The 25,297-nt window shown below is 40.7% G+C and overlaps 1 protein-coding gene across 1 annotated transcript in view; it reads left to right on the forward strand.

Moving 5' to 3' along the window:
• The first annotated feature begins 10,221 nt into the window (after positions 1 to 10,221).
• Positions 10,222 to 25,297, forward strand: part of NDUFA9 (NADH:ubiquinone oxidoreductase subunit A9) — a 39,167-nt gene continuing 24,091 nt past the window's right edge. Inside the window, exons 1-5 of the mRNA XM_049882250.1 lie at positions 10,222 to 10,290; positions 17,462 to 17,632; positions 18,384 to 18,481; positions 21,262 to 21,353; positions 22,748 to 22,889. Of these exons, the coding sequence (XP_049738207.1) occupies positions 10,233 to 10,290; positions 17,462 to 17,632; positions 18,384 to 18,481; positions 21,262 to 21,353; positions 22,748 to 22,889 (561 nt within the window). The 5' untranslated portion in view covers positions 10,222 to 10,232. The remainder of the gene's footprint in view (positions 10,291 to 17,461; positions 17,633 to 18,383; positions 18,482 to 21,261; positions 21,354 to 22,747; positions 22,890 to 25,297) is intronic.

Consider the following 25,297-nt stretch of genomic DNA (forward strand, 5'->3'; position numbering starts at 1 on the left):
TGAATGGACCTAAGTAGCCATGTCCTGCTCTTTGTGTTCTTATTTGACAGCCCCCTCCCCACCCCTGGGATTTTCAATAGACACTCAGAACTCAATGTGATCAAAATAGAATTAATTTACACCTTCTTGTGCTACCAACTGGAAACCCTGGTGGCGTAGTGGTTAAGTGCTATGGCTGCTAACCAAAGGGTCAGCACTTCGAATCTGCCAGGCGCTCCTTGGAAACTCTGTGGGGCAGTCCTACTCTATCCTATAGGGTTGCTATGAGTCAGAATCGACGGCACTGGGTTTGGTTTGGTTTTTTGGTGGGCTACCAACTTATTCTTTTAAGTAATATATGCTTCAATTTTGAATTAATTCTAGAGCAACAACTTACTTGTGTTAGCAATAACTCTAGTAGCTCACTCTTAAGACCAATCACTCCTCCACTATCCAAGGATCCTGGGGGATTTCTCATTCCCCAAGTTTCAGCCGAACTTCCAAATGCCAGGAGAAGAGATGTAATTATGCACTGTCGAATGGGCCTTTGTCCACAGACGCAGTGGTGCCCTTGTTGGTGTGGATTCTTTCATAGCCCTCCCAACACTTTGCTATGTTCCCTAATCTCAGTATATGGCACCACCATTTACCTGAACTTCCAAGCCAGAACGCTAGGGTTCATTTTAGTCAGTTGTCTTCTTTAACCTCAAGCCTCCATCTAGCTACTAGTTTCTGTCTTTTCCCATGTTTAGCCATTTTTCTTGAAAGAATTGCCTATACTTGCTGCTTCTTTGCCTTATTTCAGAATTGAGCACAATAGCCCCTATTCTATATGCACCTTTGGCCTTACTCTCATTCACTTTCCACGACATTGCATCGTACTTAGTAGTTTTTGAAAATATGGTCAACTGTCATGATGACTAGAGGTTCTGACCTAGAGTTGCCCGTTGATAATCTACAAGTTTGTGATGCTTCCCTTCACCCTCTTTTTCCATGCCATACTTTCATTACCCAGCTTCCACACCAAAGTTTCACTTCTTTCATTACCACCTTTGCGCAAATCTATACCTCTCATTAAGCAAGGTGAAATAAGGTGGCTAGTTTTTCGTCTTCAATGTCCCTAAACATCTTTGTGAAACAGACATACATCTTCATATTTTAATTCCAACAATATACCAGTTTAAAAATCTGTTATAATGAAGTTCAAAAACATATCCTAGTTTTTTACAGTGAAATTTGTTTTATAATTGCTTGAAGTGGGGCATTATTAGGGCTGAACATCTGTTAATTGGAAATATTTGCTTAAAAGGACTTTGGTCTGTGGTAGGGATGGACATCTTCCTCAAAATAAAGCACAAATCAAAGACAGACTAAACACACTATTTAAGCTTATATATAGGTGGACATATTATTTTTGTTGCACAGAACATTATGGATAATTATTTAAAAGAAAACATAATGTTTCAATAGCTACTGTTCATTGCCACATTGATTTGTACCCAGTTTCACACCCCAATCACTAATTCAGACTACTGAGCTAAGGAAACCTTTTTTTTTCTCTTCCTGACACCACAAGACAATAGATTCCTTGGGTAAACAGTGGGTCCTCTACCCTAATTACTTCTTAGAATCGCTGAGAGAAATGTTAAAAAATTACTGAGTCTGAATTTCTATCCCCAGAGAATCTTATTTCAGTTTTTTTGAGGTGATAATGGGGTGCTTAGGCATTGAATTCCTAAATGTACTGAAGTGATTCTAATGTACTTTCAGAGTTGGGAATCCCTGGGCCAGGGCTTATTTGGAGAGACCCTCTCTGAGATAGACTGGACAGCTCCAGATAGATACTTACTTATCCTTTTCTTTAAACATTTTCTAAGTCCGATATTCTAAACTTCTTTGGTATATTTTAAAGTTCCATTACCCTAACAAAGTTGTTAATGCCTAAGAAATTTAAATTTAAATCCATTTCTCTTCATTGTCTGTCAGCAGCTCATTGTTGTATATAAATATTCTTATGCTTGCATCATTACTATCCAGAAGAAAATGGAATGTACTATGACTTGGGCAGAGAAGCGGTAAGACTTGGAAGCAGGTTGTGCTAGATAGTTGACAGTGCAAGTGAAAGCCAGAAGCTTGGGTCTCTTAATCTCCAGTTTACATTTCATCCTAATGAATTACTTCTTACAGGAAAGGAAAAAGTCAGAGTAACTGTCTTATTTAAGCTACATACCGAAAACCGAGCCCACTGCCGTCAAGTTGATTCCGACTCATAGCAAACCTATAGGACAGAGTAGAACTGCCCCATAGAGTTTCCAACGAGCGCCTGGTGGATTTGAACTGCAAACCTCTTGGTTAACAGCCATAGCACTTAACCACTACGTCACCAGGGTTCATACCACAATTAAAAAGCAAGGATGAGAATTTAGTGTAAAACAGTAAGGAAATTATGTGACTACTTACTCTTACTGAAGACAGATTCTGCTATATAGGGAAAGCTCTTGATTAATTTGTTGTTGTCTTCACTATTCCTAAATTTACCCACCCCTCCTGCCATGTAATATAGGGAATCTGCAACAAAAAGACACAAATAAAAACTAATTTTACATATGACTCATATCACTCTTACTACGAGATGATTTTGACTTATTATTTTTTACATGTAGCATACAAGTGGTGAACACAAAATGGCATTCAAATTTCATGGAGTAAGTCCAGATCTTTTTTCTTTTTTTTTCCTTTTCTTTTTTTTTTTAATTATACTTTAGATGAAGGTTTATGAAGCAAATTAGTTTCTCATTAAGCAACTAATACACATATTGTTTTGTGACATTGGTTGCTGACCCCACGACATGTCAGCTCTCTCCCCCTCTCGACCTTGGGTTCCCTGTTACCAGCTTTCCTGTCCTCTCCTGCCTTCTTGTCCTTGCCCCTAAGGTGGTGTGTCCATTTAGTCTCATTTTGTTTTATGGGCCTTTCTAATTTTTGGCTGAAGGGTGAACTTGAGGAGTGACTTCATTACTGAGTTAGAAGGGTGTCCGAGGGCCCCATACTCTCAGTGTTTCTCCAGTCTCTGTCAGACCAGTAATTCTGGTCTGTTTTTGTGAGTTTGAATTTTGTTCTACATTTTTCTCCAGCTCTGTCTGGGACCCTCTATTGTGATCTCTATCATAGCAGTCAGTAGTGGTAGCCGGGCACCATATAGTTGTTCTGGACTCAGTCTGGAGGAGGCTGTAGTAGTTGTGGTCCATTAGTTCTTTGGACTAGTCTTTCCCTTGTGTCTTAGGTTTTCTTCATTTTCCCTTGATCCAGATGGGATGAGACCAGTGGAGTTTCTTAGATGGCCACTCACAAGCTTTTAAGACCCCAGATACTACTCACCATAGTAGGATGTAGAACCTTTTCTTTATAAACTATGTTATGTCGGTTGAGCTATACATCCCCCAAGACCATGGTTCCCAGCCCTCAGCCCAGTAATCTGGTTTCTCAGGGAGTTTGGATGTGTCTATGGAGCCGCCATGACTTTGCCTTGGGAGAGTCCAGATCTTGGTGCATAGGTTGGTTTGCAGAGGACAAAAATAGTCCCACCTTTTGGTCGATAATTTCTTAAATGACTATTGTTATTCTCTACTTTCTAATCATTGGTATATAGTCAGATTTAACAATGAGGACACTGAAAAATTTTTAGCCTAATATCAAACTTGGTTGAATTGGGAATCAGAAGAGAAGTAGCTGGAGTGGAAAATAAATGTTCTGAATTTATGGATCTCAAAACACTTTGTAAGCATTTATCCTTTGAGGACTTGAGAGAAATCTATACTCTGGTGTTATAATGGGAAGGAGCCCTGGTGGCATAGTGATTAAAGCACTCAGCTGCTAACCCAAAGGTCTTCGATTCGAACCCATCAGCCAATCCACAGAAGAAGGATGCAGCAGTCTGCTTCTATAAAAATTTACAGCCTTGGAAACCCTGTGGGGCAGTTCTGCTCAGTACTCTAGGGTTGCTATAAGTTGGAATTGACTCGATGGCGATGGGTTTGATTTTGAGTTATAATGGGAGTTCATAGTTAATGTCAAAACCTGTCTTCCAGATCAATTCTCTTCACTTATGCTATCTCTAAGACATTCCAACAGAATGTCCACCCAGCCCTCCAAATAACGTCTCTCTAATTCCCAGTGCAAGTCAAAAGTTGCCCCATCCACAAAATATTTTCTAAATACCCAAAAGAACGAACAAATCTGTCTTGGAAGAAGTGCAGCCAGAATGCTTCTTAGAGGCAAGGATGGTGAGACTACGTCTTACATACTTTGGACATGTTGTCAGGAGGGATCAGTCCCTGGAGAAGGACACCATGCTTGGCAGAGAACAGTGTCAGCGGAAAAGAGGAAGACCCTCATCGAGGTGGATTGACACAGTGGCTGCAACAACGAGCTCAAGCACAATGATCATTAGGATGGTGCAGGACCAGGCAGTGTTTCGTTATGTTGTGCACAGGGTCACTATGAGTCAGAACCGACTTGGCACCGCCTACCAACAACAACAATTGAATGTGATTGCTCCTCTAAGTCTCCATCACATTTTGTTTGAACCTTTACATTCTATTTAATAGTTTAGTTGCTTGTGTGTACGTCATCTGCTGTATTAGAGGGCTTCATGAGGACATAGGCATTATCTTATTCGTTTTGGTATTCTTCATAGTAGCTAGTAAGTTAAAGTTGGTGCTTAATAATTCTATGATAAAAGAACAGGTATACCAATATTGCCTATTTCTAATAGCAGATAGCTCAATTTTTTCTTAAATTGGAGAATCTAAGAACAAAAAAGAAATGGTTTACTTGAGTTTGCTATGGTGGTAAGCCATATATTCAGACCTTCTTGAAGCTTGACTCCATATGGGGATAAGTTTATGATGGCCCAGAGACTTACCCAACAATTTACTACCTTCCTACCACAATAATACAAATAAAGTGACTTCTCAAAGTGCTCTTAAAATTCCTTTCACAAGCACAAAGTGCATGTAGTAGGCATAGATATCCAGCCAACACTTGCGATTACATATGTCCTAATGTTTTAATTCTATTTTTGTGCCCCCTGCATGTTTAGCTGTATCCATTAAGCTTGTTTTAGATTTTAAACCCCTTAAATTATTGTAGATAGCATATATAGTTACTTAATGCTTTTTGATGATGATGATATTCAGACTTCTGAATCACAGCATGCATTCCCATACTATATATATTATGCCCATGTTGTCGAGTCCATTCCTACTCATAGTGACCTTATAGGACAGAGCAGAACTGCCCTATAGGGTTTCCAAGGAGTGGCTGGTGGATTCGAACTGCTGACATTTTGGTTAGCAGCCTAGTCCTTAACCACTATGCCACTAGGGCTCCAACATTGGCATAGCGAAGTGGAAAAGGAGAAAGGAAAATCTAAAGTGGTTGCAATAAAACCAATGAATGAATGATGTCCTGGAGTTGAGGTGGACAAGTGAAAGAAAAAAATGATGCTTTGTGTTATCTTTTTAAATTTGATGAGGAAAGTGAACTGCATACTTATATAAAGATAAGATGGGCCTTAGAAATGATTTATTCCAACACATTAATTTTACAGATAAAGAAATTGAGGCCCAGAAAGGGAATATCGGAACGAGTGGATGAATTCCTTAGATATTCCAGCACTGCAGTTTGACATCCTGGAAGCTATGAAATTTTCCTATGGCTAATAGAGGGATTGACCTAAAATGTTTCCCAAAAATGCCAATATAATTACTACCTCAGCAAATCATGAATGTCAGCTAGGCAGGGCATGAACAAACAATACAGGAGGTTTGGTTATGGTTGCTATAGCCCAGACCATAGCTCCATCTCAAGACATTTTTCTCCTGTATCCATCTTAAGCAAGGGGCTCCTGTTTTGCTCAAGATTTCTAACCTCATGGAAAAGCTCAAAATGCAAGCAACATAAATGGAGCTCTTGCTATATGGAAACATTTCTGATCTAGTTTTGAGGTTTATTCAACCACAGTGCAAACTTTCATCTAGGTTTTACTACCAGTTTTAAAAGGGAAGACCATGGGGTTGCCATGAGTTGAAATTGACTCATATGCGACAAGTTTCTCCCTTTTTTTTTTTTTTTTAAATATTCTATTCTATTTATTCTCTTTTTCTCCTTCCTTTCTGTAAGTGCCTGGCACATTGTAGAAACAATATTTACATGCTGCTGAAATCAGAGTTTCAAATCATTTTGCTTAAATAAGTTTTTGTGTATGTATTTAAATTTTTTTCTCTAAGTGCACTTTTCATTGTTAAACTTTCCTGTGGATCTCCTTAATTTGCACTTTCCCTTAGTAATAGCTTCTTGCTTTAAAGGCATGTTAATTAATGCAGATACTTTCTCCACATTCTTATACATCCTGCCCTTTCCCAGGTCTCTATTAAAGTCTAGCGAAAGCTTCAGAAATAGTGAGTGGGTGAGAATTGGAATTCTGAGCTATACCAGTCTGATTTTGGTATTAGGATATTGGAAAGAAAGGAACTTTTGGAATAGCCACACAATGAAAAGGAAAAGTCAGTAGGTAATCAAACTTCCACTCTCATCAAATTGGGAAGCAGAGAGTAAGACCCCTCCTGTCCCCAAAAGGGTGGCCAAGGAGATCTGATCCAACAAAAGCTGATCAAAGTTTTGCTGAAGTTGCAAGAAAATTAAAACTTCAGCAGCAAAGATGGTAGGTGAGAGGTCCATTCATTTCCAGAGGACTCTGATGTAAATTAAAAATGACTGGGCAGAAGAGAGAGGCTGGGCTGAATATGAAAAGTTGTCCATCACTTGTCAATGAATTCTGCCTTTTAACCACAGAATATTCGAGAATGGGCTGTTTTATCAGTCCAGTGGGATTTCCTACCTCTGTAGCACTGGAGTAGTGAACCACAGAAGACTCCAGAATATATTTTTAAAGTCAATGAAGATGCTGGGATGTTCTTGCTCAGCTCAAGATCTTGTTTCCTCCCTCAGTCTTCCATGTACCTCCCCCTTGTTGGGACTGAAGAGTGACATCAGAATCATACCTGGTGATATCACTGTCTCCATAGCAACAGTGGTGAGCTGACCAGAAATGAGTCAAAGGACAAGGGGAGGGGGTGACAGTGAAGGCACACTCGAAGGCTCTGCTGCTTTAGTTTGGAAGGATTAGGTTTATTGTCTTCATATGAATTCTCTCCTTTGAATGTCTAATTTAGGTAGGGAATATGGGAGGGGGAGATTTTGCCAATTGATTCCACTCAAAATAACAGAGTAAGTATTGTATATTAACAAATCCAGATGGTTACGGAGGAAAATAAGAATTAAAAGGAATTGAGGGTCTACTTAATTTCTGAAGCAAAGCCCATGGAATCACTTCATTTTGTGGGATCCAGCCTGGATTGCTACAAGCATCTTCTTGTTGTTAGTTACCATTGAGTCGATTCTGACTCTTGGCGACCCCGTGTGTACTGAGCAGAACTACTCCACAGGGTTTTCAAGGCTTTTGGAAGCAGATTACCAGTCCTGTCTTCTGAGGCTCTTCTGGGTGGGTTTGAATAGCCAATCTTTTGACTAATAGCTGAGTACTTAACCATTCGCGCCACCTAGGGACTCCTATAAGCATCTTCCATGTTGTTAAAAATAAAATTTGGGGTATTTTGCCTAAACTGGTCTTCTCTGAGCTGATTCTTCTTAGAAGGTCCTCTGCAACGCCTCAACCTCAGGAACTCTACTGGGCTAACTCAGACCAAGAGGCCTGTGGTTGGCAATTTCTTCTAGGCTTGAGGGCTTTATTATGAGTACATTCTCTTTAGATATGTTACCTTTGGTAGTCTGTAATTAATGATTAAATATAGGTATAATATAGAGTTTCCATGAAGCAGAAACAATTTCTGATCAAGGCGACAAGATTAAGATGAAAATCCTAATTCGAATTCAAAAGTGACTGGTTTGTTTATTACTCTATTAGTGATCTTTTATATCAGATCTCAGTTTCTTCTACTTTAAGATGAATGGAAATTGGATTTATCTCTTAAGATCCCTTCCAGCTGTAACCTTCCATGACTTTGATACTTCAATGATATTCAAATAGGACTGCACGTACATGCTTATAGCACTCTGAGGTTGACAAAACACCTTCACATCCATTATGTCATCTGAATCCTCACAGTAACCTTTTGAGGTAATGGGATAGGCATTATTTTCTCTCTCAGACAGATGTGGAAGCTTGCTCAGGTCATAACTAGTAATTGGTAGAACTGGGACTGGGATCTAATACCTTAGGCTTTAACGCAGTGTTCTTTCAAATGTATCATGCAACCTTGAAACTAGTAGTGAGAACATGAGGGAATGTTTGACTTGGATGGGTCAAATAACATAATTGTTGCTAATAATACTGTGGTCTGTTGATTTATCAGAACAAGCATATTATGTTAATATTCATATTGACCTCAGAATCAAATACTAGCAAATGGTAAGTTCTGAGTGAACACAGAAAGAGGTAAAAAAAAAAAAAAATAACACAGTCTAGCATTAGTAAGTTTCTCTGATCAAATTTCTCAAGGGTTTCCTTTTTTTTTCAATTTATTTTGATAGGTGACTCTTAAGTAGTTTAAACAGTGGGGGAGGGGTAGAGTAGAACAACCAATATTACAAGCCTAGTGTTAGGCAATTCCCACTCACTCTGTAGAGTCGCCATGAGTTGGAATTGACTCAGTGGCAATGGTTTTACTCATTTGCCAACAATCATGAAGATGGACCAGAACCAGGCAATGTTTCGTTGTTACATGAAAGGTCTCCACGAGTCCAGCTGACTCAACAGCAACTAAGAAGAACACTCACTCCAGGCCTTTTGTCCATACCAGCTGTACACGCTCCCTCCCTTTCTGAAAAAAAAAACAAACACTAAGAGAATGACCAAGCCTAGACAAACCCCCCAAACTAGCTTGTTTTCAGAAAAACCCAAGGCAAATATCTTCAACGATCACTGGTTGCTATCTCCTGACAGGTATGACCAGAATATTTAAAAATGCAAGTATTTAGTCTAATCTTTCTGGAATCTCTTCAGGCTCCAGACGGCTCTTTCTAGAATAATGTAGATTCCCAAAGGGGTTCATAGTTTAAAAAAAAGAAAAAAAAGTTTGAGAGAGACACATTTGGAGTTTCACCCTGGAAAAATGTCCAGATGGCATACGTGGCCACTAAATTTTGCATAACGTTTGAAAAGGCTCAGACCTCCTATAGCTTACTCATGAATCACAGACTCCAGGTTAAAAAAGCCTGGATATGGTATGTCAGGTACTGTTAAGTGCTTTGATAAGTGAATAAATAATTATAAAAAAAAAAAAAGCACCGGTGGCACGACGACCACTTTGGATAGGGTGGTCAGAGAAGTCTCTGAAGAGGTTGCCTTTGTGCAGAAACATGAGTTTGTGCATACGTATGAGTGAGCATTCCAGGAAACGTGAACAAGAGCAAAGGGCCTGAATATGCTTGGTGGGCTCGATGTGCATTTATTTCTCTGGGGCATATAATACATTCTGATACACATCCTCATTTCTATTTCTCTTCCCTTTTTTCTCCTAGTCCTCTCGCCCCTCCACCCCTTTTCTGGGCCCTGGTTTTTCCCTTCAAGAAATCCTCAAACACAGGGGCCACGCCTCCTCTCTAGTCTCACCAAAGCCTGCTCTACCTGACAATTTCAGGAAGCACTGCACTGACAGTTAGGAGAGCTGAACTCCTCGAGCTCGGGTTCTGCCATTTTGTATAACCTTAGAGTAAGTCGTGGAAACCCTGGTGGTGCAGTGGTTAAGTGCTATGGCTGCTAACCAAGGGGTCGGGAGTTCGAATCCGCCAGTTGCCCCTTGGAAACTATCGGGCAGTTCTACTCTGTCCTATAGGGTCGCTAAGAGTCGGAATCGGCTCGACTACAGCGGGCTTGGTTTTTGGTTTGGAGTCACTGGCTGACTGAACTTCAGGTTCCCTATGGACAATATGACATTATCTTTACGGTTCATCCCAGGTCTGAGTTTCAGACCCACGATTCTCTCCTTTTCATTTCTTCCCCCTCTCGTTCACTCTCCCTCCGCTTAGGTCTCTTCCTCTTTCCCCAGCTGTACGCTAACCCAACCTCAGACCCACTCCTTCTTTTCCCATGCAGCGCCTGCGCAGACAGGGTTGGAGATAAATTTTGGCCCAGATTAGTCGCCGTAGCCATAGCCGTGGCCGTGGGGATTATGGGAAAGATGGCGGCCGCCGTTCATCGTCTGGTTTTCCGGGACTTTCCAATGTCACGTAAGTCATCGGGAACGGCGGCTCCTGAGCAGGGTTCTAAGTAGGGGACTTAAAGTTGTTGGGGTGCTGTCGTGCTGCAGCGGACACGCTGACACCCTAGGCACTCTGGTTTTTCTAGGTCTGGAGCTGCTTTTGGCCAGTCTCCCCTATCTCTTCCCCGCCCCCACTCATATATTGTGTTTTTGGGAAGGGGTCCGCTTTGAAAAAGCGTGAGCAGCAGGAAGGAAGAGGAGAAAGGGGAAGAAGGAGGGAGAACAGGTAAAGGATCGGGAGAATTCTTATAGGGTTGTCACGGTTTGGGGTTATGAGAAACTTTTTTTTTTTTTTTTTTGGCGGGGGCGGGTAGGGCGAGGAAGTGAAGGATGAATCTGTAAGGGACGGAAAAGAAGGGTAGTGGAGGAAATGGATCCGAACAAGGACTTAGTGGTCAGAGGTTCTGTATGCATTGGTTTTATGACCTTGTGCAAACCTTTAATTGGTCTCAACCGTAGATTTTTCTTGTCACAATGGAAATGAGAATACCTCAACTTCAGAGAGTTTTTGAGAAGATAAAATGAAGCAATATCTATAAAAATACGTTGTTAACCAAAGGCATTTCTACAGATGTATAATGTGTTAGGTGGAGGCACTAGGGTCGAGGGAGAGGGAATGTTTGGGGAGGGAAGAAACAGGAGCTTCATGGAAAGGAGAGAGAAGAAGAATGAAGGATATCTTAGAATTTCTCAGCATTGTTCAATTTCCTGTCTCTTGTGATTGGATCTGCTCTCATGATCCTTACATTGAGAATACATACTTGCTTTTCCACTCGCCAGAAGGCTAGAAAGAAAGAAAATCAGGAATGCAGTTATACCTCATTATTTTTTCACCCTCTATTCCTCTTACCCAAAAACAAGCCCCAGTCGACCCCCCAAAATTGTTTTTTTTTTTTTTTTTTTTGCCGCAGTGTGTTTTAGTCGTTACAGACTGTCATATGCTTTCAAAATTGGTTGCATGTGCACCCTTAGAACTCTATAAAAAAAGTACAAATTGGGACCCCTTACAGAGCTATTGAATAAAAATTTTTGAGATTGGTTCCTTGCACTCTAAATTAAAAAAAAGTTCCACAGTTAATTCTGATGTTCAGCTTAAGTGAGAACTGGAAATATTCAGAGGATCCTTTCCTTTTTTTTTGGTTTTCCTTGTAGGGTAGAGTTCCTGTACACCACTGAGAAGATGCTTGGTGTATATCATTTCTAGTGGATAACTTCTAGTGGATAACTCTGCAAAGACATTTGTTGGGTCTTGTTAAATTATTACATTGGCGTGACATAATGTAGATTGTGGATAATAGTAAAACCCACCACTATCAAGTTGGTTCTGACTCATAGTGACCCTGTAGGACAGGGTAGAACTTCCCCATAGGGTTTCCAGGGCTGTAATCTTTACAGAAGCAGCCTGCCGCATCTCTCTACTGCAGAGTGGCTGCTGGGTTTAGAACCACCAGCCTTTTGGTTAGCAGTCAAGCACTTAAACCACTGTGCCACCAGGGCTTCTTGTGAATAATAATAACTGCTACTTATTGAGCACTTGCTATTTGCTAACTGTAGTTTTAGATATTTTTGTAGATCCTCTCCTTTAACTTATTTGTCTTTAACTCACACCATGCTGGTGCTCTTTTTTTTTTTTCCTGGAAATAGTTTTTTTTTTTTTTCTATTGCACTTTCGGTAAAAGTTTACAGAGCAAATTAGTTTCTCATTAAACAATTAATACACAAATTGTTTTGTAACATTGGTTGCCAACCCCGCAATGGGTCAGCACTCTCCCTTTCTCGACCTCGGGTTCCCGATTTTCATTTGTCCGGTTTTTCTGTCCCCTTCCTGCCTTCTTGTCTTTGCTTTTGGGCTGGTGTGCCCATTTAATCTTGTATACCTTGTTGAGCTATGTGTATTATTGCTTGTTTTATAGGCCTGTCTAATCTTTGGCTGAGGGTGAACTTGATGAGTGACTTTAGTACTGAATTAAAAGGGTGTCTGGGTGCCATAGTTTCAGGATTTCTCTAGTCTCTGTCAGACCAGTAAGTCTGGTGTTTTTTTGTGTGTGTGTGAGTTTGAAGTTTGTTTTACATTTTTTTTCTGCTCTCTCTGGGACCCTCTATTGTGATCCCTATCAGAGCAGTCAGTGGTGGTAGCTGGGGACCATCTAGTTGTTCTGGAATCAGTCTGGTGGAGGCTATGGTTGTTGTGATCCCTTAGTCCTTTGGACTGATCTTTTCCTTATGCCTTTGGTTTTCTTCATTCTGCTTTGCTCCAGACGGGGCAGAACCAGTGGAGCATCCCAGATAGCTGCTTACAAGCTTTTAAGACCCCAGACACTACTCATCGAAGTAGGATGTAGAATATTTTCTTTATGTTATACCAATTGAGCTAGATGTCCCCCAAGATACGCTGGAGCCCTTAACCACCATGCTGTATTGCCTCTGGTAAAGTATGCTTTTGCGTAAATTCTGGAGAGAAAAATCTAGTATGTAGTATAATCAAAACACTATAGATTCAGAATCATAAAACAGTGATAGAAGATAGACTTTGCCATCCCTATTTTACAGATGAAAAACCAAGACTCAGGTTACTTGTTCGAGATCACAGAGCTTACATGTGGTAGAGAGTGATTTGATCACAGGCCTGGCTGACTCCCATGCCTTTTTTTTTTTTTAATTACCTTTGCTGTATCTTGTTGATTGCCAAAGGCACCGCTTTGGAATTGAGGTATTTATACACTAAGGGATAGATGATCATCATAAACCCAAAAAAACCTGTTCCCACTGAGTTGATTCTGACTCACAGCAACCCTATAGGACAAAGTAGAACTGCCCCATAGGGTTTCCTAGGAGTGGCTGGTGGATTCGAACTGCCAACCGCTGTGCCACCAGGGCTCCAGTGGTCATCATAGGAAGTAAAATTACCAACTATAATTTTCTGCTACAAAGCTGACATATGTAACAGTACAGAATTTCTCTCAGGGTTAAAAAACGTTTACGAAATTATAAACTGAGGTAGTTTATGTAGTATCACACACTTTGAATTGGGTTTTTTTTTTTTTTTTAACATTAGGAGTCACAATGTCTTTTATGATCATTTTAATAGCTACTTTAGTAGCTAGCAAAGGAGCCCAGGTGGTGCAGTGGTTAAGATTGGAGGAAGACTCATTAACAAACTGCATTATGCAGATGACACAACCTGGCTTGCCGAAAGCGAAGAGGATTCGAAGCACTTACTGATGAAAATTAAAGACTACAACCTTCAGTATGGATTACACCTCAACATAAAACAAAAATCCTCACAACTGGACCAGTAAGCAACATCATGAAAAACGGAGAAAAATGTTGAAGCTGTCAAAGATTCATTTTACTTGGATCCATAATCAACGCTCATGGAAACAGCAGTCAGGAAATCAAATGAGATATTGTATTGGGCAAATCTGCTGCAAAAGACCTCTTTAAAGTGTTAAAAAACAAAGATGTCACTTTGAGAACTAAGGTTCTCCTGACCCAAACCATGCTTGTCTACTATGCATGTGAAAGTTGGGTGGTGAATAAGGAAGACCAAAGAACTGATGCCTTTGAGTTGTGTTGGCGAAGAATATTAAATATGCCGTGAACTCCTAGAAGAACAAGCAAATCTGTTTTGGAAGAAGTACAGCCAGGATGCTCCTTAGAAGCAAGGATGGCTAGACTTCATCTCATGTACTTTTGCATGTTGTCAGGAAGGGCCAGTCCCTGGAGAAGGACATCATACTTGATAAAGTAGAGGGTCAGCAAAAGAGAGGAAGACCCTCAACAAGATGGGTTGACCCAGTGGCTGCAACGATGGGGTCAAACATAGCAATAATTATGAGGATGGTGCAGGACCTGGCAGTGTTTCGTTCTGTTGTACATAGGATCACTGTGAGTCAGAACTGACTTGATGGCACCTGACAACAATAACAGACTCCCCAGAGGTGTTCATAATAAATGAAAGAAAACATAGAAACGAGTCAAAGAGGATAATAACGTATTTGTTGAGCGCCTACTATTTGTGAAAAGGAGCCCTGGTGGTGCAGTGGTTAAGCTCTTGACTGCTGACCAAAAAGTTGGTGGTTCGAATCCACTGGCTACTTTGCAGGAGAAAAGACCTGGTGGTGTGCTCCTGTAAGGATTACAGCCTTGGAAATCCTATGGGGCAGTTGTACTCACGTTCCTGTAGGGTTGCTGTGAATCGGAATCGACTTGACGCATTGGGTTTGGTTTGATACTATTTGCAAGGCACCATGACGGATACTTTCTCATGTATTATTCTCGTAGCAACCCTCTAAAATATAAACTCCATGAGGGCAGGGACTTTGTCTTTTTTACTGTGATAGTCACAGTTTCTGTATAAGTGCTTGGTCCATAATTGTTGAAAAAACAAATAACCTTGTGAGGTTAGTGGTAACTTTACTTTTTGAGGAATTCCGAACTAATAGTAAATATAAGCAGCTGTTATTCATGGAGTGCTTAATGTATCCTAGGTAATGTGCTAAATGCTTTGCGTACATGTACTCCCTTTGTGATGCTAATATTATCTAATAATATACTAATTATTACTAATACTAATATACTAATTATTTTGACTAATAATTCTTAAACGCCATCAGTGCTTTCAGTTCATTGACTCTGCCATCTCCTGTGCCCTCACTTCCTTCCTTACTCATCACACTAATCATTCCCCTTTGTATGTTCTGAACTCCCCAGCCCTTCTCCCCTTTTCATAAAAAAACATCAACCCTGGTTCAGCCAAGATTTCCACTTCTTGCTTGTACCTTAGAACAGGGCTGGGCAAAAATCCAGCCCGACTAATGGCCTTATTTTAAATCCATGAACACAAATCTCAAGTGTATTTTCAGCACTACATTTTTCCAGGAAATTTGTTTTCCCGCCTTCCATAATGATTGTTTAACATTGCCAGTCTCCTAAAACTTTGAATGTGTGCTTGTGTCTCATCCTCAGCTTTACAGAGAAATAAAAGGAATCAGATGAGAAGAGCATCTTTTTCCCACCATAAAAATCTAACAGCTGACCCGTTCTTATTCTTGTAGTGCTCTGACTTCTCTCCTGTTCTGACCTAAGGCCGGTCCCTTCCCTGATGTCCTTGTTCTGTGAACTCTCGTCCGCTGCCTTCACTTATATCTAACATAAGCATATGCTATACTACTGTCTCTAAGACTGTATTCACTATATCTGTCTTACCTGTTAACCCAAAAAGCACCCTTTATTTCTTTTTGGTTACTTTCTTTACTTTACCTTGACCACCAGCCTGTTATGGACAAGTACCAGGCCAATCGGTTTTAAAAAGAGCTTTACCAAAGCTACCAGGACAAAGTACCAATAATTGCACATCTTTTTTCTTGTTAGCTGTTCTTACTACCATGATGGGTATTTACTTGCCATTTGTCAAGTAGCCTGGGAGATGCAGTATTGCCACAGGGCTAAGAGTGCAGGCTAGAATCAGCTGGTTCTGCCACTTACTAGCTGCATGACTTTGGGCCAGTCAGTTTCGGAGCCTTAGCTTCTTCATCTGTAAAGTGGGGGTACAGATAGCATTAAATAAGATAATATCAAACACTTAGCACCGTGCCTGGCACCTGGTTAGAGCTCTGCAAGTTTAGCTGTTACTGTACATCTGCTTTGTGATGCTTGCTTTGAATCTCTGTGATTTCATTCACTGTGTGGTGAGCTAGGCTCTTTTTTCCAATTCCATACTTTTCGATATGGAAAAACAGCTCAAGGCAGAGTGTCACAGGGAAGTTATCCCCAGAAAACAAATGTTGCATTTTCTAAAGCAATTCCTATTTGTCTCTTTCAGCTTTCTCTGGATTTAGAAAGCACTAGACCTAAAGTCTAAACTTTGGTGCTCGAAGTAGAAAAGTTTTCAGCACTTTAAGCCCTTTGAGTTGTTTTCTGTGTATTACACGGAAGTTAGGTAACTTGCTGTAATGAGTTAGAAAACTGGTTGCTGTTGAGTTGATTCCGAGTCATAGCAACCCAGTAGAAGAGAGTAGAACTGCCCCATAGGATTCCAAGGAGCAGCTGGTGGATTTGAACCGCCGACCTTTTGCTTAACAGAATGAGTTAGAAGGGACTTGAAAATTGGAGTTATCCAGAGGGGATGTACATTTCTGCCATATGAAGACTAGTTAAAGGAACTTAGCCTGGAGAAGAGAATACTTAGCGGGAATATAATTGCTGCCTTTAAATGTGGAAGAGGGATTAGACTTGTTCTGTGGTATTTTAGAGGCATCTAGGGTTCAGAGCTGCTGGGAAGCAGTCATTGATGCCCATATGGCAGAACTTTTGTTAGAGTGGCTCAAATCAGAATAGGCCAGTGCAGGAAGTAGTGTTTTCCAGCCCTGCAGGTGATCAGGCTAAGGCCACCTGAGCTCTTTGTTCACATGCCATAGAGAAGACGTAAGCATTGATGCAGGGATTACTTGGTGCTAGGTTTCTTCTAGCACCAAGTAATTCTATGAAAAAGAAATAGTGGAAGGTCTGACAAATCACTGGCTATTAACCTTTTTAGAAGCCAGAAAATCGTTTTTAATGTTCTCTTCTAACAGTTCTCTGCCTCCAACCTGTATCATTAACTTTATTTTTCATAGTCATCATTTTCAGTCTTCCAGGTAAATGTTTTGTGGCTCCCCCACACCGGGCATATTTATTTCCACATCTGCGTTATTATACGTGTTATATGTTAACTTAGAAGTCTCTATTATTCTTAAAACCTTTTTCAAAACAGTTTTTTCAGGAATCCTTCCTCATGTTAGATCCATTTGATTTTTGCTCCCTTATTTTGCATTCTCTCACCTCCCTGACTGTAGAAGTTTATACTCTGTAAATATCCATTTAATTTTTTTTCTGTGCTGTATCTTCCTAGGTAAGTAGAGCAGGGGCTTTACTTTCTAATTTTAATGTATATCCACATGTCGGGTGAATTCTTTGTTGGAATAATTTGCGTTTCCTTTTTTTTTTTAAACTTGTGTTTCTTATTATGTTGGCACTTAACAACTAATGAAAGATTGGTAGCAAACTAATATTACAGGTTTCCAGGGAAAGAAGCTACTTGTATTCATAGCATTTTGGATCAACATCTGTCATTTTTCTACTCTGGTGTTTTGTTTAAGGTTCTGGTATTACTGCAATAGCCACATCCGTGTTCCCTGGCCCACCCCAGCGCCAGCTTCATCATGCGCTCAGGCCTCATGGGAAAGGTGGGCGTTCCTCAGTCAGTGGGATTGTGGCCACCGTGTTTGGAGCGACAGGATTCCTGGGCCGATACGTTGTCAACCACCTTGGTAAGTGAAGTTCCTTGAATTCGATATGCTCTACTGGCGTTTACTAGGGCTGCCTGATGAAAGGCCATGAGAATGTTTCTTCACATTTTAAATTCCTATCTTGAAATTATGTAATTTTTATCTACTGTGGCATTAAGAGCATACCCATGCTTCCAAACAATATACAGTAAAAGCTGCGAAAGCCAGCACCTGTGTAAGGCATAAACCTGTCAGAGAAGGAAAGCACAAATATTTTCCACTAAAACTAGCGGTAGAAAAGTAGTTAGACGGCACCGTGTTAAAGGCGGAAAACTTTCAAGATCTGGAAAAACAAGGCAGTCCTGTCGAGTTCTGGTTCGTACAGATTTCATCGTAGGATGTTAAGACGGGCATAGAGAACTCTGAAAAGTTACGGCATTTTGAGTGCAAACTCATTGGTGTTGAGTTGATACTCGAATCATAGCAACCCTATAGGACAGAGTAGTCCTGCCCTATAGGACTTCCAAGACTGTAAATCTTTAGCAGACTGCCGCGTCTTTCTCCCGTGGAGTAGCTGGTGGATTCAGACTGCTGACCTGTCTGGTAGCGGCCAAGCGCTTACCCACTGTGCCACCACGGCTCCTATGGCATCTTTAGCATGGCACAGTATGTTTTTTTGTCAAACATAGTACCAATTCGCATATCACACCAGAATTTAAATATTTACCAAGTCATTGTCTTATAATGTATCCATATGTTGATGTTGATTCTTGTTTCACTCCATCTTTTTTAGGTCGTATGGGGTCACAGGTGATCATACCCTATCGGTGTGATACATATGACCTCATGTACCTTCGTCCCATGGGTGACCTGGGCCAGATTATCTTCCTGGTAAGAGCCATTGTGACTGGTTATTAGAGCTAAAAAATGTAAATCATTAAACCTTTTTTAGGAGAGAGAAGCAGCGTAATAAAGCAACAGTTTCACCACAGAATGGACCAAGGGCATCCTCCACCCAAAAGGCATTCCTTCAGCTAGGTTCCTGCATCCCATGTGTTGCTCGTAAAAACTTTATCTATAAAGGGCCAGATAGTAAATATTTTATACTTTGTGGGTCATAGGGTCTTTATCATAATTACTCAACTCTGCTGTTTTAGCCTGAAAGCAGCCGTAGACAATACATATATGATTGGGCATGGTTATATTCCAGTAAAACTTTATTTACAAAGTTAAGCTGCAGGCTGGGTTTGACCTGTGGGCCACAGTTTGCCAGCCCTGGCTCTAGACTTACACTGTCCAGTATGGTAGCCATTAACCACTTACGGCATTGAGTACTTGAAATGTGGCTGGTCTGAATTGAGTTGTGTTGTAAGGGTAAAATACACATTAGATTTCAAAGACTTAATACAAAGAAAATAACGTGCACTATATCATTAATATTTTACATTTATTATATGTTGAAATAATATTTTGGATCTGTTGAGTTAAATAAATTATTGTCTTAGTCATCTAGTGCTACTGTAACAGAAATATCACGAGTGGATGGCTTTAACAAAGAGAAATTTATTCTCTCACAGTCTAGTGGGTTACAAGTCCAAATTCAGGATGTGAGCTCCAGGGAAAGGCTTTCTCTCTCTGTCAGCTCTGGAGGATGATTCCTTGTCCTCAGTGTTCCCCTGATTGAGGAGCTTCTCAGGTGCAGGGGCTCCTGGTCCAAAGGATGAGCTCTGCTCCTGGTGCTGCTTTCTTGGTGGTATGAGGTCCTCAACTCTCTGCTTGCTTCCCTTTCCTTTTATCTCTTGTGAGATAAAAGTTCGTGCAGGCCACACTCCAGGGAAGCTCCCTTTGAATCAGGGATGTGACCTGGTAAGGGTGTTAGAATTCCACCCTAATCCTCTTCAACATAAAATTACAATCACAAAATGGAGGACTACCACAGAATACTGGGAATCATGGCCTAATCAAGTTAATATACACATTTTTGGGGAGACATAATTCAATCCATGACAGTTATTAAAATGAATTTCACCTGTTTCTCTTTACTCTTTTTAATGTGACTGCTAGAAAATTCAGGATTACATATGTGCCTTGTGTTATGTTTCTATTGGACAGTTGTGCAATAGACAGAATATCACAAATAGGGTGTTTTATAACTTGATTTGCTTGGCATAATTTAGAACAGCCCTTTCTGAGCATTCTCTGTCATCATTCTTTAATCTTCAGGCTGCTCTTTAGACCTGTAGTTCCTAGCAGGGCAGGTCGGGGAGAAGGAAGTGCAGGGGAGGAGGGTGGACACCACTCCTTCAAGGGAGTCAGTAAAAATACATGGAAACCTTTTTGTTTTCCACAATGACTGGAGAGCCATGCTGGTTTATTAGTCAGGGGCCAGGGATGCTAAGTGTCCTATAGAGCACAAAATAGCCCCTTTTCACAAAGAGTTGTGCTGTCCAAAATGCCTGCAACTTTACTATTGAGAAACACTGCCCTGGGCCTTGATGCTTAGGCCAACTGTTGTTTTTTTTTTTTCCCCAGCAACTCTTATAGAACTGAGCTCTTCCATTTACATACTTCTCCCTTTAAAAAAATGTTTGGTAACTATGCTCAACATCTCTGGTGTTACTTTTATACAGATTATGTTTGTACTCCTTATTTTTAATAGTATTTTCATTCTTTACTGAATTTTCAAAAGCAAAGCATAATGCTTATATTGGAAATTTCTTGTTTCTAAAATGTTTCTCTTCCAAAATCTTATTCTCAACTGTTTTCTTGATATTACAGTTATAGGAGCTTAGCTTTTTCCTACTTCTTTGTGACTTAAAGTTTATGGGTCACCTGTCATGTCCTCAGAATTAAAGTGTTTTACAAGTGACAGGTGAAAACTTTTACTAGGTTGCCAATGTGAAATCATTGGAATTGAAACATATAACATTTATTCCATTTTTCCGCAGATGTTTGTTGAGTGTCTGCCATGTGCCTGACATTGATTTAAGCTCTGAGGATGTCTTGATGAACAAGACTGCAGAGAGCTTGTAGTCTTAACAGGGAGTCCAGACTCTAAATGCATAACTTGATTCCAGTAATTATTAGGAAAGGGAAAGTATAGGGGCAATATAGCAGAGGGACTTCATTATTATTTGTTTTTGAGAAAGAGGGACCTTTTAGGTGTAGGATACTGTTTCCTGTCTTTAGTCTCTGTTTGAAAGTGCTATCTGAACAGCCACTTGGTTTACCAACCTGACTGCCTCCTGGGCCTTATTCCAGGGAATTTATTTGGTTTACTTTTGATTTCTTTTCTTCAGGCACTGCTCTAGGGCCATTCATGCAGCTGTGCTGTAAGCTCCTCCACCCTGAGTCATCTTGGATTCTTCCTCTCTCACCCTTGGCATTTGATATTCTCCATTAGAAGTGAACAGCCTCTTTTCTAGTTCCATCATTTGATTACCTGAGTAAATGTACTTTGACTTGTTTGCTTATAGAAGAGTCAGAGAATCAGAAGAGAGTTTGAGACCTCAGAATTATTTCTATTATAATAAATGGAGCCTGTATGAAATGACACTGTATTTTGACTACAACAGATGGCTCATTTTGAAGCTTGCCTGGGAGGGCTATACGAGTGTTAAGCGCAGGGTGCACCCCTTATGTTTTCACCTGATCAGCTATTGTCATTACAGGAATGGAATGGGAGAGACAAAGATTCCATCCGAAGAGCGGTGGAACACAGCAACGTGGTCATCAATCTTGTTGGGCAAGACTGGGAAACTAGGTAAGTCTTTGACTCTCGTTTCTTCTCCGCATAATTGTTATGGTTCAGTAGACATTTATTGAGCACGTTCAATATGCCAGGCATTATAGGGGTGACGTTTTCAATAGTCCATCAATAAGCATTGATTGAACAACCATTTACATACCCAGTGACCCGTTAAGATATCTTGTTGATGTCTAAAAAAAAAACCAAACCGGTTGGCCTTTGAGTCAGTTCGAACTTATAGCGACCCTATAGGACGTAGTAGAACTGCCTCATAGGGTTTCCAAGGAGCAGCTAGTGGGTTCAAACTGCTGATCCTTTGGTTAGCAGCTGAGCCCTTTAACCACTGCGCCACCAGGGTATGTAGTTGGCATTAAGTCTGACCTATGTCAGCAGCATGATGTGCTGCTCGTAAAAAGCCAGTGTGGGTTGAGTCAGTGTGGTTAGTGCCATCAACTTGACAGAATGCCCCATATTGGACTTGTGCCTGGATCTGTCCATCTGGGATGGAATTAGGAGGTAGGATTTTGCCTGTTCTGCTGTTCTTTGATGAGCACTGGCTCTAGATCTGGACAGTATTCTAGATCTGTTCTTTACAATGCTAATTGAAAATGGTATGAGTACTGGTTTGAGCAGTTCTCTTTAGCCTTTGTGTGAGTTGTTTATCAGAAAATAATGTTTCACTCCTATGATCCCACAACACTTTGTTTGTACTTCTTTTATAGCATTTATTAAAGTTGGACTTAAATTTGTTTACATATGTGTCTGTGTCATCATATATTTTATCAGCTCTCTGATGACTGGAGGGTCATCTAGTCTTAAATATCCCCTATAATGACTAATACAGTTTCTTGTACAGAGTAAGCATTTAGTTAATGTTGTTGAATTAAATCAGCAACTGATTTTTTTAGTGTTTTTTTTCCCCCTGAGGAGACGGAGGTGCGGGGACAAGAAGTGATTCCCCTCTCTGCTCCCCAACACGCTCTGTTCCCAGCCAGTGCACCCAGGTTATTTAAAGGGCCTCAGCATGATGGAATATTTTGCATGATGGATTTATAGCTTATACTGTTGCCATCGAGTTGATTCTGACTCATACCAACACTGTAGGACAGAGTAGACCTGCTTCATATGGTTTCCAAGGAGCCGCTGGTGGTTTTGAACCGCCAATCTTTTGATTAGCAGCTGTGTTCTTAACCACTGTGCCACCAGTGTAAATTACGTATAGTAATGACAGTAAGCAGACCTGTAGAATTAAAACAACGACATTAATTTGGACTTTGGGTTAAATCATTGCTGTTTAAAAGTTTAACTGTTATGAATTCCAACACTTATGAGAACCAGCTTATCCTAGGAAACGTTGAAATCCTGAGTCATTTTGGTGTTATTAACCGATCTCTTCTTTATTCTTCCAGAAATTTTGATTTTGAGGATGTCTTTGTGAAGATTCCCCAAGCAATTGCTCAAGTGTCCAAGGAAGCTGGAGTTGAAAGACTGATTCATGTGTCTCATCTGAATGCTGATATTAAAAGCTCTTCTAGATATCTGAGAAATAAGGTAAGTAACGTGTTGATTTGGAAGTGGCTCACAGAGCCAGAGTTTCTTGGCCCCTTTGAGACATGATTTAAGTGTGAAGGGTTTCTCATTGACATATCCAGAATTTTACTTCTCCATATCCAGAACTAGAAGAGTATGTATTTTGACATTTTGGTTGAGTACTTTCTGTTTGTGGAGAACTGTGCTAAGGGGCTTCAAAGATGGGTAAACCATATTATTACCTTCCCTCAAATGCTTAAAAATTTCTTGGGGGCATAAAAGAATCACACAGTAAACATCATAAAAAAGTAGAGTATGATTCCTGCCAAAAGACTCATCATACCTGTGTCACCTACCAAGGTTAAAAAACCACCTTTCTCTGTCCCTTACCCAGCCATGGTTTTATGCCACTCTTACAGGGATGATGTGAAGGCTGAGGATGACAGGGATAAATATTTGTCAGAGAAATGGCTACTCACATAGCGCTTTTATACTCCAGAAACCGTGTCGTATCCCAGATCATACCTAGGGATTGACCACTCAGGTTTCGAGTCAGCCTATAACCTGAAGTGTCTTTATTATCAGGGACTCAGAAGGGATTGCAGTACTTGGGACTGCCATTGGCAATTGGTTTCTGCCATAATGACCCTGTTTTGGATCAGCCTGATAAGGGCATCAGTGTTCCTTGACAATGGCTCTATTTTTTTGGCCTACTGCATTAATGTATTCTAAAAAATTATTAGGCACCTGCTGTGTGCCAGCCGGAAACCGTGGTGGCATAGCAGTTAAGAGCTACAGCTGCCAACCAAAAGGTTGGCAGTTTGAATCCACCAGCCAGTCCTTGAAAACTCTATGGGGCAGTTCAACTCTGCCATGTAGGGTTGCTGTGAATCAGAATCAACTCGGCAATGGGGTTTTTTTTTTTTTTCATTTTTCATGTGCCAACTATTGTGCTAGGGGTCGCTGGGGATAGAGTAGTGAATAAAACAGACAGGGTCCTAGCCCACTTCAAGCTTTCTGGTCCTTTGAGGAAAACAATTTCAGATGTACCAAGTGTTGCAAAGTGGTAAGCTGTGCTGTAGGAGCATATAATAGGGGAGAGAGAGCACCTATTAGTTAATATTGTTAGTATCAGAAAATCCAACCCAAGCTGGCTTAAAGAGAGGGAATTTTTAGGCCCACATATCTGAAAAAATCCCGTGGTAGGGAACGTTAGGCACCGATTGGTGCCAACATTCATCAGGGCCCCGGCGTCATTTCTCTGTGATTCTCTCAGATATGATTGTCTGTTTTTGTAAGCTTTGTTTCTTGTAGTCACAGAGCTGGCTTTAGGTGCGTTCAGGTGTCAGATTTTCATACTACATTGTGGAGAGGGAGAGCGAGGGAGATGGTGCATGTGTATGCATGCACCTTTGCCCTACCGCTCACAGAATTACCTGAATTTCATAAATGTTTGGAAAGAAGGAGGAGTCAGTGGTGAGAGAGAAGAGTCGAAGGTGTTCAGCCCTGTGGCTTAAGCCACTGGGTGAATGGTGGTACTACTTCATAAGATGAGAAACACTTGAGAAGGAATAGGCTTTAGGGCAGTGGTTCTTAGCCTTTGCTGCACACTAGAATCACTGAGGGAGTTTTTAAAAATCCTATGCCCAGGCTGCACCCTAGACCAGTTAAAACAGAGCCTCTGGTGATGGAACTTGGGCATCAGTGTATTTTTTTTAACTCTCCTTGGGTAATTCCGTGTGCAGCAAAGACTGACAAAGACTATTTTACAGAGAATGGAAGATGGTGATCCACTTTTGGGGTCTGGTTGCATTTCAAATGCATGTCAACCTCCAGGTAACAGTAGTGAATGGGATTTATGATCCTGGAGCTCAGGTCTGGGTTGGAGATAAATTTGAGAGTGATCAGCATTGGGAGAGGATAAGATGGTATAGTGAAGAGGTGTAGATTGAAAAGAGGGCCTTGGACTGGACTCAGAGGAATACTACTGATTAGTGATCTTGTAGAGGAGGAGGCACCTGTAAAAAACAACAAAAAGATTAAGGAGTGGACATAGAGCAGTGGGAGGGAAACCAGGAGAGTATGATGTTATAAAAGCTGAGCGACCACAGTGTTGCAAGAAGGAAGGAGTGGCTCCGTGTATTTAATGCTACTGAGAAGAAAAGTAAGATGAGAACTGTAAAGTTACCTGTGGACTTATTAATATGGAGGTCATTGGTGACTTATCAAGAATAGTTTCATGCAAGTGCGAGTTAGAATCCAGAGTACAGGTAAGTGAAGAGTGAGTGGGAGCCGAGGCAGTGGAGACAGTGAGGGTAGACGACATTTTCAAGTAGTTTGGCTGGGAGAGGAAGAAGAGATAGAGAGGGTAGATAGCTGGAAAGGGATGTGGAGTTGGAAAAAAAATTTTTTCTTTTAAAATAGAAGAT

This window comes from Elephas maximus, chromosome 4 (assembly GCF_024166365.1).
Source record: "Elephas maximus indicus isolate mEleMax1 chromosome 4, mEleMax1 primary haplotype, whole genome shotgun sequence".
NCBI lineage: Eukaryota > Metazoa > Chordata > Mammalia > Proboscidea > Elephantidae > Elephas > Elephas maximus.